At 45.3% G+C, this 26564-nt stretch overlaps 2 protein-coding genes and 1 long non-coding RNA gene across 9 annotated transcripts in view; 2 read left to right on the top strand and 1 right to left on the bottom strand.

Moving 5' to 3' along the window:
- Positions 1-3823, bottom strand: part of CROT (carnitine O-octanoyltransferase) — a 35485-nt gene extending 31662 nt beyond the window's left edge. The window contains exons 1-2 of one of the 2 annotated variants that reach the window (XR_007354939.2): positions 3670-3800; positions 1290-1413 (exon numbers count right to left, since the gene is read on the bottom strand). Coding sequence is in view for 1 of the 2 variants with exons in the window: in XM_048838050.2 (XP_048694007.2) it covers positions 1290-1404 (115 nt within the window). In the remaining variant the exon portion in view is untranslated. Of the gene's footprint in view, positions 1-1289; positions 1414-3669 lie in introns of both variants that reach the window. The other variant, XM_048838050.2, reaches the window with a different exon arrangement.
- The window catches only part of OLAH (oleoyl-ACP hydrolase), a 113701-nt gene that overhangs the window by 53231 nt on the left and 33906 nt on the right, over positions 1-26564 (top strand). The window lies entirely within an intron of this gene.
- Positions 2938-12277, top strand: LOC142071202 (uncharacterized). The gene is made up of 2 exons (XR_012667247.1): positions 2938-3404; positions 9804-12277. It is a non-coding gene; the product is annotated as an uncharacterized LOC142071202 (long non-coding RNA).

A 26564-nucleotide genomic window follows, 5' to 3' on the forward strand; every position in this document is an offset into this window, starting at 1 on the left:
CCTTACCGCGCTGCCTGGAGCGCCAGTGGCTGGCGGTGCTACAGCTGCGCCGCCCAGAGCACCAGGACAGGCAGCCGTGCCGCCCTGCTGGAGCCAGCCACGCCACCGCGCAGCACAGCACCGGGTCAGGCTGCAGCTCTGCAGCTGCACTGCCTGGCAACAGCTCACCACGCAGAGCATTGCACCAGCGGCACAGGGAGCTGAGGCTGCGGGGGGGTGGGGGGGGAATGGGAGGAAGGTCAGCGGGGGAGGGGCCAGGGGCTAGCCTCCCAGGCCAGGAGCTCAGGGGCCGGGCAGGAGGGTCCCACAGGCCAGATGTGGCCCACGGGCCATAGTTTGCCCACCTCTGGCTTTGACGTTTAAGCCACCTGACTTGAAGAGAAGGATTCCCAGTCATGGATCACAAGTAGAAATAGTTGCCTAAATCCAAGCTGCAGAGGGGCACCTATTTCCTGAGAGAGACGGGGCATCTCCTGTTAGCTAGTTTTTGTGGATCCCATTGCAAGGTGTCTATCTTTCTCAATTCATTGTATAGGGAACCTAGTCTCCTAACTCAGGCTCTGTGAATTGCACTGTAGTTCCTGTGATTTTTTTTTTTTTAGGTGTCTAAAAGTTAGGCTTTGCAATGCTCAGTGCCGCAGTACTTGATCCCTCTGTGGATCTAGGAATTATGGCATAATGTTTGTTTCTGGCTGGGTATAGCTGTCATAGCCCCACCTCCAAGGTAGTTGCTTGAGTAAAGTTTTTCCATTACAGGTGGGTTAGCAGGAGAAATTGAAGTAGTTGCAAAGGTTGCAAGGAAAAATTCAGAAGTCTCAGAATTCTGGGAGTGATTTAAAGGACAGAATTATTTAGAAAGAAACCACATATAGACAGCTCATTCCTATATCTGCAACTTGTTTACTATATAAGAGTCTGACATGATAGAAGCCTATGATTTAGGAATCAGCCAATTCCATTTGGCATAAAACAAAAGAAGAGCTTCTTCATATTTGTGTTGTCCCTGCCACCTTTTCCTTTGTGATATTTTGTTTACTAGATGGTAAGTTCTTTTGGGCAGGAGCCTTGCCAAGTCAGATTTTTCAAAAGACCCAAGCAGACTTTTGGAGCTGTATAAACAACAGTAATAAAAAATTGTATTTACAAATATGAAAAATGCCTTGAAATCTTTGTTTGCTTGTGGCTGCCTTTGTTTGTCCAGCATCCCCATATAAACAAACACCTATTTCCAACAATTTTTGGACCTCTCTAAAAGAGAAAAGTTTATTAAGTGACTATAACAGCTATACCTGCATCGAGGTATCTCTTTAAAGATTCATCAAGAGTAGGAACTGGCAGCGAAGGAAGAGAACTCTGGTACTGGAATGTTCTTTCTTCACAGGATTCAAACACTTGGTTTTCCATGATGTGGATCTGAAGCAAAATAATATTTACCAAGCCTGATTTAGATAGAATGCTTACGTATCCCCACTCCACTTTTATCTATTTTGCTTGGCTCTCTGCCTCTTATATTGTAAAACGTAATTACAGAAATGTAGGGACCTAGAAGAAGTCACCAAGCCCAGCTCCCTTCGGTAAGGCAGGACATATCTAATAGAGAAACCAACCAACACAATGATACAAAGCCAGAAAAGTCTCTTGGTGGCACAACACTCAGAACTGGGGGAGGAATGCCCAAAACAAGATGGGGAATCTATTACTTGGAGGCTGTTTACAGTTCCTCTGGTTACATCTCAGTAACTCAAACGCAGAGCCCCGTTGTTCTGCTTTTCAGGAGTATTGAATTGTCCAGTGGGTGCTTCAGTAATGAAATATGTAAGCAGTTAAATTTTAGAGGCTAGAAATGTATTTCAGGAAAGATGGAAAGCATCTAGCACTTACCCTTTGTGTTCATAATTCATATTAGTCTGTTTACAGTCAGATATTAATTGTTCATTACTGATTTTTGCAGTTTTACAGTCTAAACACCATCCATAACATTTTATATTTGATTTTTTAAAAAGAAGATATTGTTTTTTAAATGTGCACATAACAAATACCTCTTTGCTATAACCTTTGTACTACTGTAATTCCTTTATTATAGTGTTATGTCACACTTCGGCTTGATCAACACTATCAAATTATGTTTGTATAGCTACATTGCTTAGGACTTTCCACACCCGAGTGATGCATTTATACCAACCTAACTCTGGGTGTAGAAAGCACTATGCCAATGGGAGGGCTACACCCACATGGACTTAGCTACCCACTCTGGGAAGGTGGGGGTGGATTACCTATGTGGATGGGAGAGGCCCTCCCATGGGCATAAATAATGTCTTCACTGAAGTGCTACAGCCAGGCAGCTGCTGTCTTTTAACTGCAGACAAGCCCTTAGACCAGAGGTGGGAAAAGTACAGCCCATGGGCCACATCCGGCCCGCGGGACCATCCTGCGGGGCCCCTGAGCTCCCAGCTGGGGAGACTAGCCCCGGCCCCTCCCACACAGCAACACCAGCACTCTGGCCTGCTGCTCCTGCCCAGCAGTGTGGGCAGGGTGACTGGCTCCAGCGGGTCTGGGAGCTCCTGCTGCTCTGAGCAGCAGGGGGGGATTGGATAAGGGACAGGGTGTCGTGGGGGGCAGTCAGGGGGCAGTTGGATAGGCGTGGAAGTCCTGGGGGGGCCTGTCAGGGGGCAGGGGTGTGGACTGGGGGCAGGGCACTCAGGGGACATGGGGGGTTGGATGGGGTGGGGTCCTGGGGGGGCTTTCAGGGGGTGAGGGTGTAGATAGGGGTCAGGGGGCACTCAGGGGACAAGGAGCAGGGGTTGGGTAGATAGGGGGCAGGGTCCCGGGAGGCAGTGGTCCCGGGAGGGGGCGGTCAAGGGACAAGGAGCGGGGGGGAGGATTGGATGGGTTGGGGGGTTCTGAAGGGGGCAGTCTGGGGGGGGGGGAAGTGGGAGGGGGCAGGGGCCAGGCTTTTTGGGGAGGCACAGCCTTCCCTACCCAGCTCTCCATACAGTTTCGCAACCCCAATGTGGCCCTCGGGCCAAGAAGTTTGCCCACCCCTGCCTTAGACTGTGAAGCGCAGGGGGCTGCGGCCTGCTCCTTGTACTAGTCTGCAAACAGCAGGTACACCTAAGCACGGAACAAACAAGGAATCACACTCAACGGCGCGTCAGCCTAGCCTGGCACAGGACGGGGTACGCAGACTGGCAGCGGGGAGGGGACATTAGCATTACTCAGTGTGTTCCTGGGCCTGTGGCGAGCCACACGGAGCTCCCCCGTCCCAGCGGCCCTGGGGTAGTTTAGCGGGGGCAGCTGTGGGCAAGGTGCTGGGAGACCAGGGCACGCTGGGAGAGTGTCTAAGAGCTCTGCCCCAGCGGTTGTTTCGGGCACGGCCCCCCGGCCCAGGCACGCGGCGCTCAAGGGTGAGTACGTGCAGGCCGCTCGCTACGCCCCGGCCCTGGCTTTTCGGCCCCCCAGGCTCCCTCCCCGGGGCCCATCCCGCGCTGCGGATGGCAGCCGTGCCCGAGGGGGGGGGGGGGTCTGGCCTTGCTCCCCTGCAGCAGCCGCCGGCTCGGGACAGCCCTGCCGGCGGGAACTGCGAACGGGACTCTGGGCGCTGCCCGCTTGGCGCCGCAGGCCCCGGGCAAGGGTCCCTCCCGCCCCAGCGGGCCCACGGCCCGAGCTCACCTCGCCCCTGCGCGCCCGCCGCCTCCAGCCCCGGCCGCCGCACAGTGACGCGGAGCGCAGGAGCAGCGAGCGCCGCCGGGGCCTCGCCCTGCTCAGCCTAGGCGGGGCCGGCGGGAGGGCTGTGCACCGCGTCCTGTGCAACGTCCCTGAAACGCCGCCGCCTCTCCCCAAAGCCGCCCTCCCGGGGATTTCCCTACACCCTCCCCCCAGTGGGGTGTTTACCCCACCCCGCCCAAGTTTTGTGAACTAACATGCAGTGTTGCCAGTTTAGTGATTGGAAATTTGAATTGAAAATGAAACATTAATACACACTTTAAAAGCATATACAGTGTATCATAAAATACGTGCATTTGAAAAAGTAGCATAGATTTGAGAAGTATGAACATAGACGAGTTCCTTGTACAGCTGTTTATGACAATGTCAGTGCATTCATTTCAGTGATGTTGGCCAACCTAATAATTTCAAATTATGATTTGTAAGCAACATCTAATTTAGCTCTCCCTGACAGCTAGTGATGGGCTGGGGGGAAAGGCTTCAGGACCAGATTGTATTTACATTCACACTTAATCTACCTAGGTATCCAAAACAGAGCTGTGTTGCCCCAGTGATAGATTTTGGCTGGGGTTGGGTTACAAATCACTTGGGGGGGGGCAGTTGTAATGAAATGTTATTCTTAAAGTATGAGTAAAGGGCAGTAGAACTATACTTAGCCTGTACTGATTGAGGGCATCCAGAGAGAAAGGGTGAGGACAGGTGTTTTGCTTGATGGTCTGCCTGAGTCACAAGTACTATTAGACCTGCCCCTCTCTACTGTTTAAAGACAAAAAGAAAAGGAGTACTTGTGGCACCTTAGAGACTAACCAATTTATTTGAGCATAAGCTTTCGTGAGCTACAGCTCACTTCATCGGATGCATACTGTGGAAACTGCAGAAGACATTATATACACAGAGACCATGAAACAATACCTCCTCCCACCCCACTCTCCTGCTGGTAATAGCTTATCTAAAGTGATCACTCTCCTTACAATGTGTATGATAATCAAGGGTTCAGAATAACAGCCGTGTTAGTCTGTATTCGCAAAAAGAACAGGAGGACTCGTGGCACCTTAGAGACTAACCAATTTATTTGAGCATGAGCTTTCGTGAGCTACAGCTCACTTCATCGGATGCATCATAATCAAGGTGGGCCATTTCCAGCACAAGTCCAGGTTTTCTCACCTTCCCCCCCCTTCCAAAAACCACACACACAAACTCACTTTCCTTCTGGTAATAGCTTATCCAAAGTGACCACTCTTCTTACAATGTGCATGAAAATCAAGGTGGGCCATTTCCAGCACAAATCCAGGTTTTCTCACCCTCCCACCCCCATACACACACAAACTCACTCTCCTGCTGGTAATAGCTCTTCCAAAGTGACCACTGTCCCAGGGGAGTGAGTTTGTGGCGGGGGTGGCGGGTGAGAAAACATGGATTTGTGCTGCAAATGGCCCACCTTGATTATCATGCACATTGTAGGGAAATTTCAGAGCAACAGCCGTGTTAGTCTGTATTCGCAAAAAGAAAAGGAGTACTTGTGGCACCTTAGAGATTAACCAATTTATTTGAGCATAAGCTTTCGTGAGCTATAATGATGATGATCTGATGAAGTGAGTTGTAGCTCACGAAACCTTATGCTCAGATAAATTGGTTAGTCTCTAAGGTGCCACAAGTACTCCTTTCCTTTTTGCGAATACAGACTAACATGACTGTTACTCTGAAACTTGTAATTGTATCCAGTTTGCAAATTAATTCCAATTCAGCAGTCTCTCGTTGGAGTCTGTTTTTGAAGTTTTTTTGTTGAAGAATATTGTATTCAGAATATTGCAGAGAGCCCCACCAAAGGCCAAAACCCAGCACCCATTTTTCACAAGGGAGTAGACTTTTGAAAGCTGCAGTTTAATTCTTAGGAACAGAAGAATTTCCACCCCAGAATATACCTAAGGTTCAGCTAGTTGGCTTTTTTGTCTCCAACAGTAGCCATTACTGCATGTTATAGAGGAAGGCAAAAAACACAAACAAATTTTTAAAACTCCCACAAATGCATCCAATTATGCATTATTATCCTGGGCAGGGATGGGATTTCTTCTTTGTAAATGTGACACAGCCCTTGAAAATGCAGCAGGAGAGCAGCACTGTGAGATGTCTCTTTAACCAGCTGTGTATGCTTTCAATGAAAGAAATCACAGAACCCATAACTCCCCATAGCAAACCACTGGTCCACTGGACAGTGTTTCTGTGGAAGAGACGGCCCAGTCTGCACTAGCAGCGAGGTTCCCCCACTTAGAGCTCAGCTAAAATCACTGAGAGCTGATGGAACCTTAAGAGACCAACTCACAGAGGTCACAGTGGCAGGTGGCAGCAGAAGATGACGGCTCAGGGCCGTTGGCAACAGAGCGATGGAGTGAACGGTGGCACAACGAACAACAATGGCCAGAGCAAACAGTGAGCAGCTGGAGGAATGAGCAAGGTGCCTTCTTGCCCCCAACCTGTGAGATGAACTCATGTGAAAGCACCTCTGAACTCTGAGTCTCCACTGACAGGGACAACACCGGTGAGCGTTAATGAGGCTGTTAAGAATGTTGCAGACACAACACAGTTCATGTGAACAAACATGGCCCTGGCATCATACTTCCTATTTAAGCAAGAGATACCACACACTACAAACTGGAGGCCAATGTTAAGTGCATTGTCACTTGTTCATCCTGAAGTTGAACACTGGTTCCAAACAATACCAGCAGATGCTCACTATCTTTCTGCAAGAAACTCAACTGACTGTCTAGAAGCATGTCGTGCAACAGTGAAAGACTCAACAGTTGAAAAAGTGAAGAACTCTCTCACCACATTCAAAAAATTTGCGTACATGGCTGATGAATGCACCAATGCAAATGGTCATCAAGTATTAAGTCATTGTGTACTGTTAAGGAAAAGTTAGCATATGTGCATATGTGACTCCATTTTGGTTTGGGGCCCACCATTGTCATCTTGATGTCAGTCGTAGGCCAGTAGATGCATTTCTAGATGTTCAAGTTATAGAAGACAGATTGGCTGCATCTGTGACAACCTACATCTTAGAAGAGTTAAATGCTTGTCAGTGGGACCCCAGACAGATGGCTGCTTGTGCATTTGATGGAGCTGTAAACTTCTCTGGAAGACATGGTGGAGCACAAGCTTTGCTCAGAGAAAAGTGTAACCCTAGTCTCTCCTATATACACTGCAGAGGCCATCTACTCCAACTAGCGCTAGTACGAGCTGCAGATTCTTCAAAAGACATTTAAAAAAGCTATACATTCAATGTCTTCATTATATTCTTTTTTCAGCAAGAGTCCAAAATGACTGAATATCTTGGAAAATATAGAAGATAAAGTGGGACTGAAGTTCAAATTAGTTCAACCTGGGAAAACCCTCTGGCTTTCTCATGAGTGATCCTTGGCTGTTGTCTTAAAATTACTCCAGCCATTATTACTGGCTTTGGAAAGTATCTGCCAAGATGGAATGGATCTAAGTAGTGAGCCTGGTGAATTACTTTTGCTTCTACCTTCAGAGAAGTCTATTGCCATTCTCTCTCTTGTAAGTCTACTGTTGAAACCACTTGGGTCATTAAACAGTGCAATCCAGCAGTAAAAAAACCTCAGTTATTGTAAATATTGGTGTGCACACCACCAGCTCTATTGAGCTAGGCATTTCTATTAGGTTAACCAGACCTGCTGGCCTTCGGGAAGGTAGCAGGGGAAAGTGCATAAATTATGCTAAGATTACTAAAAATGACCAGGTTAACCAGACCTGCTGGCCTCCGGGAAGGCAGCAGGGGAAAGCAGGTTAACCAGACCTGCTGGCCGAGGGTAGCAGGGGAAAGCGTATAGATTAAGCTACGATTACTAAACCTAAATCCTATTGTTCACTGAGGTATCAGGGGCAGCAAGAAGGCCTAAGGGGCAGGCTAAGCTACTCGCTGGAATAAGGAGTAGCAGGTTCAGAGAATCTAGGCTGTGTCACTCGCTGACCTGTGCCAGGTGTGACAAGGAAATTTGATAAGCTATGATTTCAGAATCTAGGCTGCTGCAGTTTCCACGGTATGCATCTGATGAAGTGAGCTGTAGCTCACGAAAGCTCATGCTCAAATAAATTGGTTAGTCTCTAAGGTGCCACAAGTACTCCTTTTCTTTTTGCGAATACAGACTAACATGGCTGTTCCTCTGAAAAGAATCTAGGCTGTGTCACTTGCTAAGTAATACCAGGAGTGACAAAGAGATTGAAATATCCGTGTTAAAATGTTTAAAAGAAAAACAGGGTAAGCCAGTACCAGAGGGAGGAATGGAGTCAGAAGGAACTCCAACCTCACCTTTTGTTAAAAAAATTACACCTTTTAAACAAATCCTTCAAAAATTTGGGCACAGTCCTTGGACTAAACAAGCTCTAGCTGATGTCTGCACTATTTCGGACCTAGAGGATAGATTGGCTCAGTATATCCTCATATACAAACCTTGTAGTGCTGCCAAAAGAGATGCAACAGCAATTTGGTTGTTGTGGGAGGCATGTAAGGATTCTTACCTCTGCTTCTCTTCATGTAAAGAGGAAAAGGCACAAATGGAAAAGAGAGCAGACGATTGGAAGGTGCTGGCTACAAATACCCAAAGTCAGCTGAAAATTGTGAAAGAGACACTCCAGGAATGCAAAAAGAGAGAGATTCCTGGCAGACCAAGCAAAAACCTCTGAGAAAATTGAAAGAGAGAATTATGTGCTCCAGGGTATGGTAAAGAAATTAACCTTGAAGCAGGGCAGAGCACCTGCAAATCATAGTCACTGTGAATCACTAATTAAGAGTCTGAGACAAAAATTGGGCTTTGCCTCTAAACAGGTAGTAGCCATTACAGTAGATAAAGGGGGAGAAGGTCCTATGTATGGCACCCCCAGGCATAATTACAAAGAGAAAAGAGAGTGAAAAAGTTAACTCTGCGGAGACTGGAGGGAATTAAGCAGCTAAACTTTGTGAAAATGTTAAAAAGGAAAAGTGTTAGAGCATTCTTGGTTTCTTTGCAGCCATTCTGAAGGAAAAATGGGCCCTTTTCCAAAGGAATGTCTGTAAATTAGCCAGGCAAAAATAAACTATTTGATTAAAATCATTTGACTGGACAATTTAGTCAAATTTGCTAAAAGAACTTAAGAGGGTTCTATTGGAACTTAACTGCCTCAAATGTATAAAGGGAATGTAAGATGTAAAAAACAGAGCAGTGTGGAAGGGATGTTAAGGAAAAGAAAATGTGTATGTATCTATCTGTGTGTGTGTAAATATGTAAAGTTTTAAGGACCAGTTTGTTTTGTTTTTGTTTTAAATAATGCCATTAAAAATCCATTTGACTCTTTAATTCAAAGTTGCAAAACTGACAGACCTTTTTGCTCGACACAGGTAATTAGTGTTGTTTGGCTTTGGGATTTGGCATTTAACCCTTAAAAGGTAACTCAATGCTTTACAAAATTTAAAATGTTTTTAAGTTGTGGCTGCAGCAGGGCAGTCAAAATCAGGAGAATAGAAAAAAAATTCTGGATTCTTTTTGTTTGTTTTGTTTTTGCAACAAAATAGCAGATGAGAGCTGTAGTAAAAATAAATAAATAAGAAATTGAAAAAGACAGTGCCTCTCTGAAGCAACAGCAGGGGTGAGGTGCACAAAACAAAAAGACAGGTTTCAGAGTAGCAGCCATGTTTAGTCTGTATTCGCAAAAAGAAAAGGAAGACTTGTGGCACCTTTAGAGACTCACAAATTTATTTGAGCATAAGCTTTCGTGAGCTACAGCTCACTTCATTGGATGCATTCAGTGGAAACACTGAGTCTTAAAATGGCTCTGAGTAATCAGACTGTCACTTTGATAAAGCTACATGAAAACTCTATAAGCAAAAAAAGAAATAGTTACACCTTATGTAAAAATTGATATGGATAATGTTATAGAAGTTAAACTATGGAAGGAATGTGAATTTTCCCGAGAACATGTGCAGGGTATATTGTAGAAGGGGCAAAATAAGTGCAAACTTACATGCTACTTAATTAAAATGCTATTAGGGCTCCAAAGGGAGCCATAATAGGTTGGGTTTTCTTTTTCAGATTGCTGTGTGTTTTGGAAGCAGAAGTTAAAAAAGTAATCAAAACTCTGGTGAAAGTTGATTGTGTTCCTTTTAAGATAGAGTCTCTGAGCTGCTGATGGCTTTAAATCCAAAAGCAGGAATCATCTGTGAAAATGCAAATTACCTAATTGATAAAGGAAGGAAAGAACTAGCAGCACAAAGGAGCTGCAGATAAAGGACATACCTGGTCAGTAAACAAATTTGTTTAAATAAAAGGCATGGTATAACAAGATAATTTTAATAAATTTAATGATAATAAGTACCCCTGTAACAATGTATAGTGTGTATGATTTTTGGAAAAATCCTTTAAGGTCATATGGTAATGTTGCCGGTGGCAGCCTCGAGTCCCATCTGGGGTGCCAAGAATTGTTACTGGCACAGTGTTCCCGAGGCAAGCAACAGTTGGGTTCGTTGCCCAGTGTGCGTCGTGCCAATGACCACAACGGGGTGCAGAAGCAGAGAGTTTTATCTGAAGCTTCAAATAGGGCGCAGGGAGACTGAGATGTCTCAAATCCTGTAGACCCGCATGCAGATTGCAGTATACATTTATACCTTTGCCTACTTCACTACACAAGCTTATGCAACCAATTACCTGTTGCCCCGTACAATACCGTTTTGTCTTGTCTTGTTTTGTTGCTAGCACTGTTGTGTGTTTAAAAAAAATAATAATAAAAAATACTGCAGACCTGCAGGTAATTAAAAATAAATTAAGCTCTCTGCCCCAGCTACAGGACAGCCTGATACAAAAACAAGTACATGCCAATGAAGAGTTGGTCCAAATTGGTCTGGATAACCTAAAAGCCCGATGGAATCTTTGGCAATGACTTAATACTACCACATGGCTTATGCATAAGAAAAAATTTAGAAATAGGAAACTACACAGCCATAGCTATGGGATGCACTGAAATGCAGATACTTGCCCTAGCTACTTTGGAACATGAAATGTTCTGCGTCATGTTGGGAAATATTAAGGGTTTGATGCATTTGTTAAAACATTGTTTGACACTTATCAATATGAATGGATGGAATACGTTTCCAGTATTGTAAAACCAGACTTGTTAATGGGAGAAATTGTTGTCAAAATTGCACACCAACAGTCCCTGGAGGCAAAGGTATTGAAGGTTAGCCCACTCCCCATATTACACATGGGATCCTTCTGGCTATCCTGGACCTCGAGCCAGTGGACTGGGGAGGGAGGGATGCTATTGGACACTAGAGGTTGTACTGAATGGACTCCTCAAAAGTGGGTGTGCCTCACCTTGCCTGTTGCCCCAGAACCTTGTAGTAAAGATACATCACTAGGATCATGTATGTGGGATGAATTGGAATCACAAACTCAAATTGCCTCACAGTACCTTCTCTTGAATAGGCTACATAGAAAGTGACATTGATGATTATAAGTCTTAGTGTCAAAAGGGGGATTATGTTGGATCATATTAAAGAAGTTCTGTATTAAAATCACAAATGATAGATCCCCATAGTTTAAATTCCAGGTTATTACTAATTAAGAGGTCTCTTGGTTTTGGTAGTGTTTCTCTCCCTCTCTCTGTGAAACTTGCAAGCTGCTAATTGTGTTAGTACATTCTAAGGCAAAAAGAAAAGGAGTACTTGTGGCACCTTAGAGACTAACCAATTTATTGGTTAGTCTCTAATACAGACTACAGACGGCTGTTACTCTGAAACCATTCTAAGACAGAGTCTGTTCTCAAAGCAATTCTTTGTAACAACAACTACTCACACAGAGAGAGACTCAAAGCAATACTCTGTAACAACAGAAACAGCACCCAGAGACTCCCCACCCTTTTGTTGTATTCATCTCGCTTTGTTAAAAATTGTGATTAAAATAGAGATAGAGGATGTATGTGGATGGATGCTTGGTGTGGATAACTGAATGATCAGGGAGGTGCCAGCCTAAGAATCCAGTGTCCATCGGCTGAAGAAGGCATCAAGTGGAAATAACCAGAGGACCCCCAGAGGGCAGACTGGAATCCACCCAACAACCTCAAGGATGGGAGAACCAAAGAACAAGATAACATCTGGCAGCACGGAGCCGTCAGGAATGTGCTATCTGTTGATTGATTCAGCAACAGCATGATGAAGCAATTCCCATAGACTGGCATAGGAATAAATTCCTATAAAAATGGACTCTAGAAAATGAGAATTTTGGGGTCTGATTCTGCAAACCAACTTTCAGGAGTATCAGATGAGCATCTGACAAGGCTCTGCTCCCTTCTCATATCCAGGCCACCTGGCCAGTGGCTTGGCATGAGCAACTCTAAGGCTGGTAACTGATAACAACCTTGCAGAATCTGTGTGTGTGTGTGTGTGTGTGTATGAATGAATGCGTGAATAAATATGAAATTGAATGGAATGTTATAACTATAACTAACTGCTTACTATGATTCTTTCTGTATTCACAATAAACGTGGCATTTTGCCTTTTCCCCTTTAATAAGATCCTGCTGGTTTTTATTTTACTGGTATAACATCCAGGCATCTGCTACAACAGTAGTAGATCTTGTCCAGCAATGGAAGCTACATTTGGATCAATCAGAGAGCTATCCATTGAAAAAGTACTGGAAGAAACACGCTTCAGTCCAGAAGTTGACTAATGAAGGCATTTATATTGAATCCTTAAGTGAAGAGGACAAGAAGTGTTTGTTAAAACAACTGAAAATGTACACAGACTAGATTCTTAAAAATCTACAACAGCAACTTCTAGATTCTACTCAACCTCTAAGTAGCTTTTACAGATCCCTGTCCTATAGAACACCGATAGTTGAGTGGAGTGAGGCACTACCAGCAATGGTAGTGAATTTGAACGCAGAGTGGAATATCCTATAATGAATGAATGAAGATTTGACTTCAACTTCTTTTTTATCATCACTAGTGGCTTGACCTGATCTTTATGGTATGTTTCCTGGGATGAAAGAAGTAGGAATTCATCTCTTGCTTCTCCCAGTCACAACAGCTACAGTTGAGTGTTCTTTTTCATCATTAAATAGAATTTTGTGTTTTGAAAGAAGTCACCTTCTGCCTGATCATGTGAATGAACTAATGAGCATATCAATTGAAGGAATGGAAGTACTGGACACACGAGAAGCCACCAAAGATGAATGCATTGCATTCAAGAAGTTCATTAACAGAGTTGTGCAAAATTATAACAAGAAACCAAGAAGGATGTAGAAGTAGTGCTTCATAGAAGGCTTGAGTAGTCAACCTTAATCTGTGTGATGATTTTAAAATCTAATAAAATGGTCATGAAACATTTTTCAGTTTTTACTATGATGCCATACAGCCCACCTTCACCCTCACGGTCTCACCCCCATCGGCCCTGACCCCCATCTCCCCCACACACACACGCACACACCCCGGCCCTGCTCACCCCACTGGGACACCCCCACACACACACACACATACCCCAGCCCCGCTCACCCATGGGGGACATCACCCCGCACACATGCCCCAGCCTCACTCACCCCCGGGGACACCCCACCCCCCCGCCCGCACACACACACGCCCCGGCCTCGCTCACCTTACAGTGTTACCAGTTTTGCCCATTACTTTGGGGTACGCTTATTTATTAGGGTTCTGGGGGAGAGTACTGTAATTCTATCAATGTACTGCTTGTGTCACTTCTGTTCTTATATGGAGCTCTACTTCTCCCTTCTGCAAGTTCCCTCCCAATGGAGCTATCCTGCAGGCCCTAGGTTCCCCAGGGCTGGGTTCTTCCAGTCCCAGAATCAGACAAACACACACATTAACAGAGCACATCTGAGAGGACCAGGCTAATCAGCATTCCCACGCTGACCCCTTATATGTCCCTGGGCTCAATAGGCTGGGTCAAGCAGCATTTCCCAGCTGTCACATCATAGGCCCCTGGATTCAGCAGGCTGGGTCGAACAGCCCCTTCAAGCTGTCACCCTCATATGCCATGGGCACCGCACCGGAATAGAGTACACCTGAGCAGGCTGGATTGAGCAGCACTTTTAATTTGCTACCCTTATATGCTCCTGGACACAACAGGCTGGGTCGAGCAGCAGTTCCAAGCTGCCACCCTCCTATGCCCCAGGTTCAGCACGTCCCAGTCCCCACTTTCACGTTACAATTGTTCTAGTAGTAACCCACTTGATGAGCAAACCCCACAGGATTTTTGGGCACTGCAGGGATCTTTAGCTTAGATCTGAGGAGCACTGCTGCAGAGAGAGAGAGAGAGAGAGAAGCAACCAGCTTAACCATGAAAGTTATTTATTGCCCAGTAATAACCATACAAGGGGAGCCAAACAAACAAAACAGTTATAATAAATCTAACTTAACTTTGATTATAAAAGTCAGGTTTAGAGAACTATAATTGATCACGCAAGTCAGGGTCAGAAGGCGAAACCTAGAGAGAAAGAGAGAGAATTAGTTTCTCACCACTCCATGAAGCTTGAATTGATCGGGGTTCCCAGGTGCTGGTGGTAGCAGAGGGACAGGCAGAGCCCTCAGCACGATCAGTCAGGAGAAGATGAAGTCCCAGTGCAACTGATGCAGATTTTGGATCCAGGCATCAGAGCACTTACTTGAGCATAGGTAGGGGTTTTTGTAGGGAAAGAACAATGGTTCAAGGGAGAACACTAGATTTTTTGTGAGTAAACTGATGGCTCAAGGGAGCATACCAAAGTTGTTTTGTTCAGGCTAGACAATAGGAATTGATCATTCCCGGCTCTAGGTGGTATTCCTTCCAGGGAGCTGACAATGCAATCAGGCAGCTTGGTATTTTGGATACCAATAAAGGATTATTTACTAGAATTGGTCTGATAACTACTGAGCTGGGTGTGTGCAGGTGTGGGTTCATTAATATCTGGAGCAGAGATCCCCATCATGCAGTTCTTTCCTGCTTTTGTGGTCCCAGAGTTCAGTGCGGTTCTTGCCTTGGAATCTCTCTTCTCCATTCTGTATGCTAATGGAGATGCCTCCCTGTCCCATCTTCGATGCAAATGAGGCTAAGGGAGTTTCCTTAATTCTGTCACCCTTGTCCTGAGGGGTTTAGGTATGTCTTCTACCACCTTTTCATTGCTTTTCGTAAGTCTTTCTTCTGATCGGCTTTGGTTCAAGCAGAGGCTGGGGGCGGGAAAGGTCTTTTGTGAGTCTGACAGTCTGGGTACTGCGCTCTGGTTCCCCAAGAACACAGAGCTGATAGGTAACAAGTCCCCCTGTTGATGGGGTGCTTGAGCTGAGTGAATATCCCCATCACGTCCTTAGTCGTGGTACTAGGTCTGATCTTCAATCCATTGCAGCCGCCGCATTAGTTGTTGGATCCAGCAAACCAGTAGAACCAGACCAATCGCTAGTATAATTTGGAAACCGATGATCACCACAATGGGGTGAAGAATGATATTCAAAAAACCTGTTGCACTGGGGCTCCACCCAAGCAAAGTCTCCCACCAGGAGTGATGGCCTGTGTTTTTAACTGGAGCTTCTAGCCTAGAGATCTGCTGGTTGTGGTGTTGAATCTCAAGTTTGCTATTCTCGCGCAGTTTGGAGTTTCTGCAGCTCAGTTTGTAAGGAGGGTTGAATTAATAGTCCCTTAATGGCAGTGAGACCCATGCCCAGTGAAATGTGGGAAAACCTCCTTGTAGAACTCAGGACAGTCTTTCAAATGTTGTATAGTCCATATAGGCACAGTAAACTTAATATCACAACTAACAATAGTGGTTACATTACAGAAACAGTGATTAACATAAGGCACCATGGGTTGAATCTAATGTCCATTAATTAATACAATATTTACATCTCTTTCTTCCATACACACACACACATACACACACTCATGCTCTAACAACAGGGCCATCCCTAGCTATTCTGGGGCCCTAAGCAGCTCCCCCAGCGGGGCGGGGGGGTAGGCCTCTGCAGGGGGTGGGTGGGGACCGCCACCCAGCACTCACCAGCGGCACAGCTGGGGCCAGGTCGCTGCACTTCCCACCACTGGTAAGTGCAGGCCCGGCCCCGTTGCAGTCCTCAAGGGAGTGGAGGCAGGGTGGGGGCCGAGCACGGGCGGAGGCTTTGGGGAAGGGGTGGAGTGGGGCGGGACTAGGGCGGAGCAGAGGCAGGAAGAGGCAGAGCAGGGGGGGCATGGGGAAGAGGAGGAGCAGGGACTGGAGCAGCATGCAGTTGTGCAGGGCATCAGGAAATATGGTGCCCCAAATTTCCTGGTGACCTACATAGCTGCATATTTTGCATATGGGTAGGGATGGCCCTGTCTACCAACATAGACAGTAACAGACCCCTCTTCCTGAATAGCATTGAAGGAACAGTGAGACTTATTCCCAGGTTGTGGGAAGAAGCATTCATCATGTTCCTCCAATGCTTGGTCTTCACAGATATAGCCCAAATCTTCTTTTCTCCTACACCCTTTTACATTTACTGTGTTCCACACATTATCTTTCTGCCAGGCCCAACTGTTAGGATCTCTGGAGTATTTTACTGAGTTACCATTAATCTGTAATCCCAGTTGGACTACCGGGTGGATTACTCTAATTTCTTTGCCTGCCATAGTTATTAGGAATAACTGCAAGCTTTACTGGTGGTGATTGTACGAAGCGTTAACTAGTCTCCACAAGGGTCGGAGGACTAATTCTTCCTCTGTTACATGGAGTCGAATCAAGTTGATTGCCTGCATGGGAATTTGTCCTGTGATGGCTTTCCAAATCATTACCATGATTACATTCTGGGTGAGAGCCTGAGCTTGCTCAGATGCTGAGGTCAATGAGACGTTATTCTGGAAGGCCTGTATACCAGACATCATTAACTCTTCATCTTTTTCTATGAGTCTTTCCCACCCAGGAAATACCTTACTTATTAACTGCTGTTCCTCACTTAGCTGTTTAAAGATGCTGTTAACGGCGCCAAGCCGTTCCTTCTTGCTAGCCAAGAAGAGTGATTGGCAGGATGGAGAAGACAGTTATACTATTCCTTGTGGGTCAGGTGGTTTACCATTCCACTCTTCGAGCTGTGAGGAATGAAACCATTTCTGCCAAGGTTTCCCATTTTTCCATTCAGGATTTCTAACTGATAAACACTGGTGTGTCAAAGAGTGCTCCTCTGCTGAAAACCTTCTGTACATTATTGGTTGGCCTAATTCCCATATTAAAGGAGGTTTTACCCAGTCTAGTTTTTTGTCCATGTTTTGCTGTACTATGCCTAGCTGTGCTGCCACTTGTTTGGGTGAAGCAGCTATCGTCTTTAATAAATTTGTACCTGTGCATCTGTCACCACCTTCCCTTCCCAGGCACTAGGCAGTTCCATTCCCAACCACCAACTTTCAGGCATTTGCCTTCCAATCATAATTCAAAGGGAGTGTACCCATTTATTGCCTTAGGGTCTCTTAGAGCCATTAAGATGATTGGTAGTTTTTCATCCCAATCCTGCCCTAAGCTCTTTACTTGTTTTTTCAAAGCTTCCTTTAGTGTCTGATTGGTTCGTTCAACTTGTTCAGAGGACTCAGGATTTTCCAGCTATGTGGAAATGTTGTTTAATGTCTAAAGACTTACATAGCTCTTGCATAATATCTCCCACAAAATGGGATCCCAAATCTGAATCAATTACTCTGGGAATTCCCATTCTTGAGAAAACTATGTTAAAGGGCTGCTTAGCAGTGACCGAGGCAGTGTTGGTTTTAGTAGGGATGTCTTCCACCCATTTGGAGAAGGGATCTACTATTACCAGGCAGTATTTATTCCTTCTACTGGTGGTGGGTAAAGGGCCTATGTAATCTATCTGAATCTGGGACCAGGGACCCTCTAAGCTTTGGTGCCTCAATGCATTTTTTTTTTAACCTGGAGATCAGCATTAACCATGGTGCACTGCAGACCACTGATCTATATCCGCTTTCATGCCTGGCCACCACCCTGTCTCTTTAACTCTATTTAAAGTATCCTGTTTTCCTCTATGCCCTTGCTCATGCACAAACTGAATCAGGTCCCCCCCGTACCTGACTGGGGACTATCCAGTGCCTTTAACCACCTGCATCCATTGTCCATCAAACATCTCCAACTTGCTCAATTCTGAATTTTCCTGTGGGATCTTTCCCTGTCTTGGTTAAGGACCAGATTTCTGTATCCCCGTCTTGAAAGGTACTTAAGTCCAAGGTATCTATTCCTTTGCCTAAAGTTTTTCCCCGGGTAGTTACTGCCTCTATTTGTTCTACCTGGTCTGTGTCTCTAGTTTCAGAGTGGTAGCCGTGTTAGTCTGTATCAGAAAAAACAATGAGGAGTCCTTGTGGCACCTTAGAGACTAACACATTTATTTGGGCACAAGCTTTTGTGGGCTAGAGCCCACTTCATCAGATGCATGGAGTGGAAAATACAGTAGGCAGGTATATATACATAGTACATGAAAAGATGGCAGTTGCCTTGCCAAGTGGGGTGTCAGTCTAATGAGACAATTCAATTAACAGTAGAATATCAAGGGAGGAAAAATCACTTTCGTAGTGGTAATGAGGGTGGCCCATTTCAAACAGTTAACAGGAAGGTGTGAGTAACAGCAGGGGGAAATTAGTATGGGGGAAATTAGTTTTTGTGATGTAGTGTCTCTAGTGTGGTTACTAATAGCAGCAGCTTTGGCTAAGGCATCAGCTCTGTTGTTCCAGTGTGCTTCTTCTGAGTGATTTTTCTGATGCCCCTTTTGTGTGAGTCACCCAGGTGTCCCCAGTTCTTTCCTTGATAACCTGTTTATCAGTGGGTCTCCCTCCGGAGATCCACCAAGGACTTAGAATGTTTACTAAAGCTCCAGTGTCCACTACCAATTGGGCTAATATCCCTGCGTTCCCCACTGTAGCCCTCACAGTGGGGAACCCATACGTTGCACTGAAGTCCTGCGAGCAGCTGGGGAAGCCCACAGGGAACCAGGCACCCCTACTGATTGGCTGACTCCCCTGAGTGCCTCCACTCAGAAGAGGGGGCAGGGATCTGGTTTTGACTGGAAGTGGGCATGGGGGACACACTCCGTACTGGAGCAGTGGGCCGAGGGGGGGGCTCCCTGCATTAACTTTGTTCTCCGCATGACCTGAGACAAAGCATTAATCAGTATGCTGAGGGGCTGGCAATCATATTTTCCCATATACTCCCCAAACTTCACCAGCTCCTCCCAAATTATGTTCCTAAAGGTCTCCTTGGGTTGGCGCTGCCCAGGGTTTTGGGAGGTAGGGGGATTATAATTGGGAGGGCGACTGGCAGAGTGAGGACCATTATTCTCAAATGTGATAGCCTGTACTGGCTCTGAGGTAATCTTTTTGCTGATATGTCTTTTTAAGACACCAGTCTCTTTCAGCAAATCCCCTGCCTGTTTGATTTTTGCCACTAGTTCATTCCAGGTTAGGTGTTCTATATCCACAGCCCCCATGGTCATTTTTGTCTGAGAATTTAGTCCTACATAAGTGCTCTGTATTAATTCAGGCCCCTGATAATGGGAAGTCATAATCCCATTCTCTTCTGTTGGGGCAATGAATCAGAGAGAGCTGCCAGCATCTTTTTTCGAATTAGGTAAGCTTCGGGGGTCTCTCCTGGTTTCTGCTTTTCCATTATATACAGTTTCTTGAGGGAAGAAGCAGGCAGTAATATTTTGAGAGCACTTATCATCCATTTCCAGAGTCCAGTGGCAGTCCACTCCCAAGAACCTATGCTTATGTCCAGAGCATCTGCATCACAAGGAGAGGCATATAACTGAGCCAATTGGGTTAAGTCCATGCAGTCAGCAGAGGGGTATATTTGCCAAATGCGAGCCAGCCATGCCACGGCAGTGACACGGTTCGGTGGCCCCAATCTCTCGGCAATAACCTTGGCCTGACTAGGAGACCATCTTACTATGTCCATGACCAGCTTCATCATGGGAAGATCGGCTCCTGCAACTATGGGTTTAACCTCCATTGTGGAAACGGGTGACATTATGCATGTGTGGCCAACTGGGATTGAACGGGTTTGGAGTCAGCATCAGGGGGTATCTCTATTTTCCCAGGGACTGCCAAATCGCAATCTTCTCTCAACCTTACAGCCGCTACCACCCCCTTATGGATGCTAAATTGGGCACGCAATTTCTGATAGTTTGCTGCTGCCTTATTCTCATCTACAAGGAAGCGAGTTGCTGCTCTTGCTTTTTCTAATGAATTTTTTGTGTATGTTGATTCTTTCCTATATTATTCTGCATCCCTGCTGGCCTTGTCTCTCTCCTTTTGCATATTTCTAAGTACAGCTCCAATTCCTGCCTTCCTTTTACCATTTCAGACATGTCCAAACATGCATAAAATAATGCCCATGCATCCTTTGCGCTACCCCATGGCTTAAAGGTTGTGGAATATTGTTCAAATCTCAGACTCGCTTCAATCAGGGGATTTTCCCCTTAAAGCACCCACTTTCCCAGGGGCATTTCCCCTTCTTCATTACCCAGGTCTCTAACCTGTTGGTTTTCTCCCGTCTCAAGCGAGCAGCCAAGGTATTTTTCCAGCCATCTCTAATTCCCTTATCTCACTAATGAGCCAAAAGCCTTTTTCACACACAGTATTGCTCTAAAATCTTTACTTTTAAGGCATAACTCTAAACTCCTTATTGCACGGTCCTACAGTTATTCTAAGCATGATTCTTAACTTAGAAGTTACAGGACATTACCAAATATTTTATGAGAGAAAGACCTTGCTAAAGGAGTTTAGTGTGAAAAAGGAAGAGACAGTTTTCTCAGGACTGTGCCTTAGTTTTCCCATTCTGCAGCAACTACTCAACAAGTACCACATGATGAGGGTCACGCGCTGTCCACATTCTCCACCAATTTGTTACCAGATTTGCCCATTACTCTGGGGTATGCTCATTTATTAGGGTTACTCTTCGGGGGTGGGCGCTGTAATTCTGTCAATGTACTGCTTGTGTCACTTGTGTTCTCATATGGAGCTCTACTTCTCCCTTCTGCAAGTTCCCTCCCAATGGAGCTATCCTGCAGGCCCTAGGTTTCCCAGGGCTGGGTTCTTCCAGCCGCAGAATCAGACGAATACTCACACTGCGCCCTGGTTCCCCAAGAACACATAGCTGACAGGTAACAACAGGGACACACACACACTCTGCACAAACTCCCCAGCCCTACTCACCCCACGGGCCCCCCCCCGCCACACATACGCCCCAGCCTCACTCACCCCATGGGGAGCCCCCCCTACACACATGCCCAGGCCTCGCTCACCCTACTGGGGCCCCACCTGCACACAAGCCCCAGCCCCATTCACCCCACGGGCACTGACTTCTACTGGCGCTGGTAGGTGCTCGACCCCTCTCTGACCCCAACCCCGTCCCAACTCCACTCCTGCACCGCCCCCTCCCACCCCCATTCCAACCCCTTCCCCAAAGTCCCGCCCCAACTCCGTCCCCTCCCTGCCCCTATTCTGACTCCTTCCCCAAATCCCTGCCCCAGCCCCACTTCCTCCCCTAAACTTGCTGCATTCCCACTCTTCCCCCCTCCTTCCTGGAGCTTGCTACAGCTGTTTGGCAGTGGCAAGCACTGGAAGGTAGGCAGAGGAGCGGGGACGCACTGTGCTCAGGGGAGGAGGTGGAGGAGGAGATAGGGGTGGGGCAGGGTGGGACAGGGAGCCTGGCTGCCAGTGGGTGCAGAGCACCCAGTAATTTTTCCCCATGGGTACTCCAGCCCTGGAGCACCTACGGAGTTAGTGCCTATGTCCACGGGGACCCTGCCCGCACACATGCCCCGGACTTGCTCACACCACGGGGACCCCCTGCGCACACACCCTGGCCTCGCTTACCCCATGTGGACCCCCCTGCTCACACGCTCTGGCTTGCTCACTCCACTCATGGTATGAGGATCTCGGCCTCCAGAAGGAGGCAGCAGTAGGTTCCTTATGCCCAGCTCCTTATTCAAAGGTCAAACTTATTTAAAAATACCTCAATGTAAGATTAAAGTTTTAAAAATTTCATCAAATTAATGCACCTGACACAAATTTAATTAATTATTTGTATGCAGTGTAGTTGTAGCCACGTCTGACCTGAAGAAGAGCTTGCTATTTAAATAATGAAATAAAGAGCTGGGTTTCGCCTGACTCTGCAACAAAATAAGCCTGGGATTTCCCCAAATGATAAGTCCCTGCAACCGTTGGACTGTTCTGAAGGTGCTGGGACTCACTGACCTGAAGCTGTGTTCTTAAGCAATATGTTCCAGCCCCACCCCACTTCCATATTGTATGCAGGGCTTCAATAAGGAGTTGGGTTTTGACTGGCTGTATGTGAAAAATATATATTGAGCAGAGGTGAAAGTAAGCCAGTATGGCATACCGGTAAGAAAGTGGCCACCGGTGCAGGCCGGTACACAGCCGACGTTAAAGCTCTGCCACCGTACTGTACCACCCCCCAACCCTTGCTCAGGAGCCCGGCCACCCTGCTTACCAGTAAGTCCTTTAAGTTACTTTCACCCCTGATATTGAGTCTCCCCAAATGATACGTCTCTGCAACCTTTAGTTCATTATGAAGAAATGATAATATGCTCACCCCAGAAGTTAACTTTTATTTTGGTCTCACAAATATTTTACCTCGGTTTTTATGTTCTGTTTTCTTTGTTAGTGAACATGCAATATGCAATATTCATGTAAAAATCGACAGAAAGCAATATTCAATCAAATTGCAAGTCCAGGTGCAATGTTTTCACAGAAATTACATTATAGTTACAAATGAAGAAATCGCTAGGAACTTTGGTTTGTTAGATTAATTAAGAACAGGAAAAATGGTGAAATTAATGAAAATTTGTTAATTGTGTTACAGATTTTAAAACATTTGGTTTGATTAGAAGTGTGTGCTTTGCTTGTTACACAACAAAAAGAATAAGATGACACTTTCAGCCTTGTTGGCTCCCAAATAATCATTTTTATTAATTATATGCAAACATATAAGGCCTAACTTAATGCATACTGCTGCTCTGAATAGTTTTTGATGGCTTCTAAAATACAGAAAACGGAAAACCACTAGAGTGCTCACAAACTACTTAAAGGAAAACTACCCTATTTCTAAACAGTGCAATTAGTTGAACCAGCTAGTGTCTTTTGTCTTGCTGTGAGACTCATACAGCAGCAATGTGGCTTGATACACTTTAATGGAATTTGAAGAACTGTATCTGTGGCTAGAATATCTCCATCTCCATTACCTTTTAATTCCAAAATTCCATCACAAAAATACCAACCCTCAGTGGAAAATTACAAACTGGTTCCTAGTGTTGCCTGTTATCCAGACATCTTTGTACCAATAATGACATGCTTTAATAAATAATAATAATGACTTTGCTTTAATAAATTCTACTGTATGCAAATATTTTTGATGACTTCCATTGAACTGATCAATATTTGAAACAGTATTAATGCTATATTCAAGTTACATGGAAAAGTGCTAGGGAGAGGGCAGATGAAAGTTTTTTTCCAGGATCGGGACATTTCAGTTTTGTCTGAATAGTCAGCAGATGACATTTGAGAAGATTCAGGTCACTACTTTGAGATGCATACACCAAAATGCATCTTGTTTTCTTTCAATTTATGTGCTATCATGCACAGAAATCTCTGATGGAAATAGCCAACAGTCAAATTTTTGAGTCTTTCTGTGATCGGATGTAACTGCATGTGTAATGAGTAAGATGAATGGTTCACCATTAATGAAATGACATGTACTCCATTGATGTAATCCATTACCCTTTTTCACTTTGATTCTGAAATTATAAAATAAGTAAAGAAGGTGATATTTATTATAACAACATTTTTTAAATTAATTGAGCAATTGTTGCTGTTGTTTGTGCTGATCACTAGTGACACCCATTTTTAAACATTCCTAAGGATTTGTATAAGACCCTGTTTTTCACAGAATGGAAGTTTCTTCATGAATTTCTGCATAGAATTTCTGTATAATTTGGTGCTCTCTACCTTTCCATAAGCAAGGTATATGGTCTGTAATCCATGACCAATTACTGCACCAAATATCCACATTGAGGGGAGAACTTTGATAAATGTGTATGCGCAGAAGGGCCAGTAATAGGTTTCAGAGTTTTCTGGCCAGAAGGGACTATTAAATCATCTAGTCTGACCTCCTCTATAACATCATCCAATTTCATCCAGTTACTCCTTTACTGAGTCCAGTAACAAGTTGTGTTTGACTAAAATGTATCTTCTAGAATGGCATCCACTCTTGATTTTAAGATATTAAAAGAGGGAGAATCCTTTACTTCCCTTACTAGTCTCTTCTGAAGGTTAATCAGCCTCACTGTTAATAAAAAGGAATACTTGTGGCACCTTAGAGACTAACCAATTTATTTGAGCATAAACTTTCATGAGCTACAGCTCACTTCATCGGATGCATCAAGGTACCACAAGTACTCCTTTTCTTTTTGCGAATACAGACTAACACGGCTGTTACTCTGAAAACTGTTAAAAAATGTATCTAATTTGAATTTGTCTGGCTTCAGCGTCCAGCCATTGCTTCTTGCTCTTCCTTTCTCTGCTAGATTAAAGAGCCCTCTAGTACCTGTATTTTGTTCATGTGAAGGTATTCATACACCACAAACAAGTCACATCTCAATCTTGTTTTCAATAAGCTAAACTGATTGAGCTTTTTAAAAGAGGTAAAATCACCTCCCTACTCATTTCTCCCATTTATACAGCCAAGGGTCACATTAGCCCCTGATGCCAAAGCATTGCACTGGGAGCTCATGTTCAGTTGCTTGTTCGCTTCATTAATTACTTGTTAAATGGAGTGGGGAGTATACTTGTAAAATCTGTGGCTCACACCAAGCTCTTTGGCAGACAGGGTTACAATTCAAAATGAACTTGACAAATTGGAGAACTGGTCTGAAAGCAACAAAATGAAATACGATAAAGACAGGTTCAAAGGACTACACTTAGGAAGGAAAAATCAAGTGCACAAATATAAAATAGGGAATAACTGATCAGGCAGCAGTACTACAGAAAAGAATCTGTGGGTTATAGTGTATCACAAATTGAAGATGAGCCACCAATGTGATGCAGTGGCCAAAAGGCTAGTATCATTCTGGGGTTCAAAGGGCTATATTGAAAAAGTGCTCCACACGAATGGACTTTTGGGACAATAAATGTTAAGTGCATTTGCTGGGGAATACTCAGGGAGCGGTTAATGTAAATTGCCCACCTCCAGTTATGCAAAACCCCAGCCTTTTGAAGCTACACCCTGAGGAGAGGGTGATTGTCTGCTGATTATCTGTTTCCGGAAACTGGCGATCCCAAGATGCATAAAGAAATAGGTTGATCTGCCTAGCCTCTGTCCCGGTTCTGAATCTGAGACAGTTAACCACTGGGAAAACCTTGTTTTGAAGGACTGACACCCATCAGACACTCAAGGTTGTAGTTGGGGGTGACTTCTAGGAAGCTTTTTTAGCATGGGTGTAGGTCTCTTGTTTTTAATATGTTTTCTCTATAATGCTTTCACTTAAAGAATAAATGTGCTTGCTTAGAAAGAGCCATGTATTAACTTGTAACTATGGGCAGTTACACTGTTCATAGCCTTCAGAGAGAAAGCAAAGCGCAGACGCTAACCTGTTTAGGCAGTCTGGGAGTACGCTAACCTGTTTAGGCAGTCTGGGGGTATCACAGTGTAGGCAGGAAACTGTGCAGCCTGGAAATACCCTGGTCAGGAGGAAGTGGAGACACCGGTCTCTGCCAAAAGAGAGCTGATGAGCAAGAGCCAGAAGCTGAAAAGTTGGTGCCCTTCATGGACTACAGAGGGAGAATACAGGTGCCATTGCCCTGAAACTGTGAAATTTAGTCTTGAGAAAAGAAGACTGAGAGGAGACTTAATAGCAGTCTTCAGATATGTTAAGGGCTGTTATAAAGAGGATGGTGATCAATTGTTCTTCATGTCTGCTGAAGGTAGGACAAGAAGAAATCAGCTTAATCTGCAGCAAGGGACAGGGGCAGCAGGCTTGTATAATTTTTGGTGGTGCCCAGAAAATGGTCCAAGTCCCCCCCCCCCCACCCCAGCCACATCTGCCTTGTAAGCCAATATATATATTGTGAAATAATGTAAAAATGTCAGGGCTCTGGGATGGGGTGGGGATGAGTGGTTCAGGGTGTGGGAGGGGCTCGAGCAGAGGGTTGGAGTGCGGGGGTGACAGCTGCGGGGTGGGGCCAAGGATGAGGGGTTAGGGTGACCAGACAGCAAATGTGAAAAATCATGACAGGGGGTAGGGGTTAATAGGAGCCTATATAAGAAAAGACCCAAAAATTGGGATTGTCCCTATAAAATCCGGACATTTGGTCACCCTATGAGGGGTTCACGGGGCAGGAGGGGGCTCAGGGTTCGGGTGCGGGGGGGGGCTGAGGGCTCTGGGGTGGGGCAGGGCCGGGGATGATGAGTTTGGGGTGCAGGCAGGCTGCCCCCTGTTAGGGGGCTTATTCCTTCACCCACTTACTTCCCTGGTCCTTCTCGCATGAACAGAGAGCAACAATACCCGAAGTCCAAAGGTGCAAACAATTCGATGTTTATTGGGGTGAACTTCCAGCAAGCATGATTCCAGTTTCCTTCCTTAGTATCCTCCTTCCCAGCTCTGACACCACAGAGCCTTACACCTGTGTCCCTGTTCCCATTCCTGCCCTTAGCCAAACATGATTCCAACTTCCTTACTCCCATTCCCTGTTCCCATTTCCCCCTTTAGCAAAACATGATTCCAACTTCCTTACTCCCATTCCCTGTTCCCATTTCCCCCTTTAGCAA

This window comes from Caretta caretta, chromosome 2, assembly GCF_965140235.1.
Source record: "Caretta caretta isolate rCarCar2 chromosome 2, rCarCar1.hap1, whole genome shotgun sequence".
Lineage (NCBI taxonomy): Eukaryota > Metazoa > Chordata > Testudines > Cheloniidae > Caretta > Caretta caretta.